General features: G+C 40.7%; 1 protein-coding gene across 1 annotated transcript; it reads right to left on the reverse strand.

The window, feature by feature from the left end:
* Nucleotides 1–461: 461 nt before the first annotated feature.
* Nucleotides 462–1,848, reverse strand: LOC111494016 (dehydrin ERD14-like). The gene is made up of 2 exons (XM_023143999.1): nt 1,472–1,848; nt 462–1,077 (listed from the first exon to the last, which is right to left on the reverse strand). Exons 1-2 carry the CDS (start codon nt 1,754–1,756, stop codon nt 694–696), a joined length of 669 nt encoding a protein of 222 aa, XP_022999767.1. The 5' UTR covers nt 1,757–1,848; the 3' UTR covers nt 462–693.
* Between the last annotated feature and the right edge of the window lie 363 nt (nt 1,849–2,211).

Below are 2,211 nucleotides of genomic sequence, written 5' to 3' on the forward strand. Positions count from 1 at the left end.
GTAGGAGTAACGTCTCAACTAGAGGGATTTATGAATGAAAGGTTATGAAAAGGCAAGCTAATTGTTCACGACAAGCCAAAGAGAAAAATGACAAAGAAAATATATTTTTATTGAGGAAAGACTTAGGCCACCACATGTTACATTAGTGCGTGTTGGCTAGCTTAAAGGAAATTTCGAAATGGAATAAGCTATTCACAACTTGTTGGGTTACGGAAGTGACTTCCCTATAAACGTTTTTAGACCTTGCATGTATTTATGGGTATGAACTAACTTGGAGCAGTGCATGAAAATTGTACCACTTAGATCAGATGACCTATTTCTAGATTTTATACATAAACGTGAAGGCTAGGTATGAACATCGATAACGTTGACCAATTTTAGGTCCTTCGATTCAATACATTTTTTCTATGAGACGAACATAATTCCTAAATCTTTATGAACTACTAGAAAACGAACATATATGTATATATATAAATAACTTCATTAATACTTTTTTTTTTTTAAAACATTGTCGAACACACACAAGAACAAAATACCATGAAAAGAAACACATCCCATCGCTTCCCCACCTTAAAGCAAATCCCATACATATGCACATGAAAAAGAAAAACACAACAAAAGAAAGAAACCAAAGCGATAAGATCATTAACAAATCCACGCCACAATGATTATGGATTATGAGCTAACCCATCTTCAATGAGACCCTGCTTCCTCCTTGTGCTTCTCTTCCTCCTTCCCATGGTAGCCTGGAAGTTTCTCCTTGATCTTCTCCAAAAATCCCTTCTTTTCCTTCCCCTCCTCCTCGGGATGAGACGCCGGCTCCCCGGAGTGTGCCTCCGGAGCCGACGGAGCTTCCTCGGGCTTCTTGCTATGCCCCGGAAGCTTCTCCTTGATCTTGTCTAGAAACCCTTTCTTTTCCTCGAGATGTGCATCATCGTCTACCTTCTCAACCGGGATGGCGACCGCTTCTTCCTTCTTCTCCTCTTCTCCTCCTCCGAGCTTTTCCTTCAACTTCTCCTTTAAACCCTTCTTCTTCTTCTTCTTCTTCTCCCCGTCTTTTCCTTCTTCATCGCTCGACTGCAAACCATACCCGACATGTCAAAAGTCAAATTCTAATTACGTGTTATATTATAAATATTGAAAATTGTTGGGAGGAAGTCCCATATTCACAAATTCAGTAAATGATATTGAGTTAATAAGTAATGAATATATCATATATCTCTATTGGTATAAGTCTGGTTGGGTGAGCCCAAACCAAAGTCACCACTAAAGTTAATACTCAAATTAGACAATATCATATCATTGTGAAGAATCGTGATTCCTAACAATAACGGCATAATTCACATATGATATAGTTTTTGCATGATTTATTAATCGTGGTGCATTTCTAACCGAACTTATTAATCATGAAACATACAAATTCATTCTAATTCGATTATTCGTTTAGATCGATGAATCAATTACGACTTACCGAGCTAGAGCTGCTATCAGATCGGTGGAGCTTCTCCAACAAGCTAGGCTTCTTCTCTTCTTCCTCCACCTTGTGAACCGGCGGCGGAGGTTCAGAAACCTCAATTTTCTCAAATTGTTCACTAACAACCACCACCTCCTCCGGTGGAGCTACAACTTGAGGAGGCTTCTCCTCCTCCTCCTTCTCCTTGTTCTTCCCCAAGAAATCAAACAACCCACGATCCTTAGCCTCGACGGCGCCCTCGCCGGCACCCTCCTCGAGCTTCTTGTTCTCGGCGTCGGCCATGGCTAGCTATCAAGTATTCAAGATCGCAATAAAAGGACAGATTTTTAGCAGTGAATGAATGAGAGTGAATGAATGGGTTTGTGGGTTTCCAAGTGGACCATTTTATAGGTGTAACCAAACGCGCCACGCTGATCCAACGCGCCTGATCGTAACGCCCAATACATTATTTTTATTATTATTATTTATTTAATAATTAATAAAAGAAGAGAAAAAAATAATAATGTCTTCTTTTTGCCTTTTTTATTATGAACACCTCGCGGACTCTCACGCTTGACTCACTCGCTGACACGTGTTTGGAATCTCCACGTGGGTGGCTGAGAAAGCGAGTGGAATGGATTTGGGTAGTCGCGGGTGGGAGTAGTCAAAAGAGGAAAGTAGGAGAGAGAAGGACACGGTGTACGAAGGTTCTAGATCGGCCAATGGTAATGAGACACGTGGAGAAAGGAGATGGAATG

The sequence above is a fragment of the Cucurbita maxima genome, unplaced genomic scaffold (genome assembly GCF_002738345.1).
Source record: "Cucurbita maxima cultivar Rimu unplaced genomic scaffold, Cmax_1.0 Cma_Scf00019, whole genome shotgun sequence".
Taxonomy (NCBI): domain Eukaryota; kingdom Viridiplantae; phylum Streptophyta; class Magnoliopsida; order Cucurbitales; family Cucurbitaceae; genus Cucurbita; species Cucurbita maxima.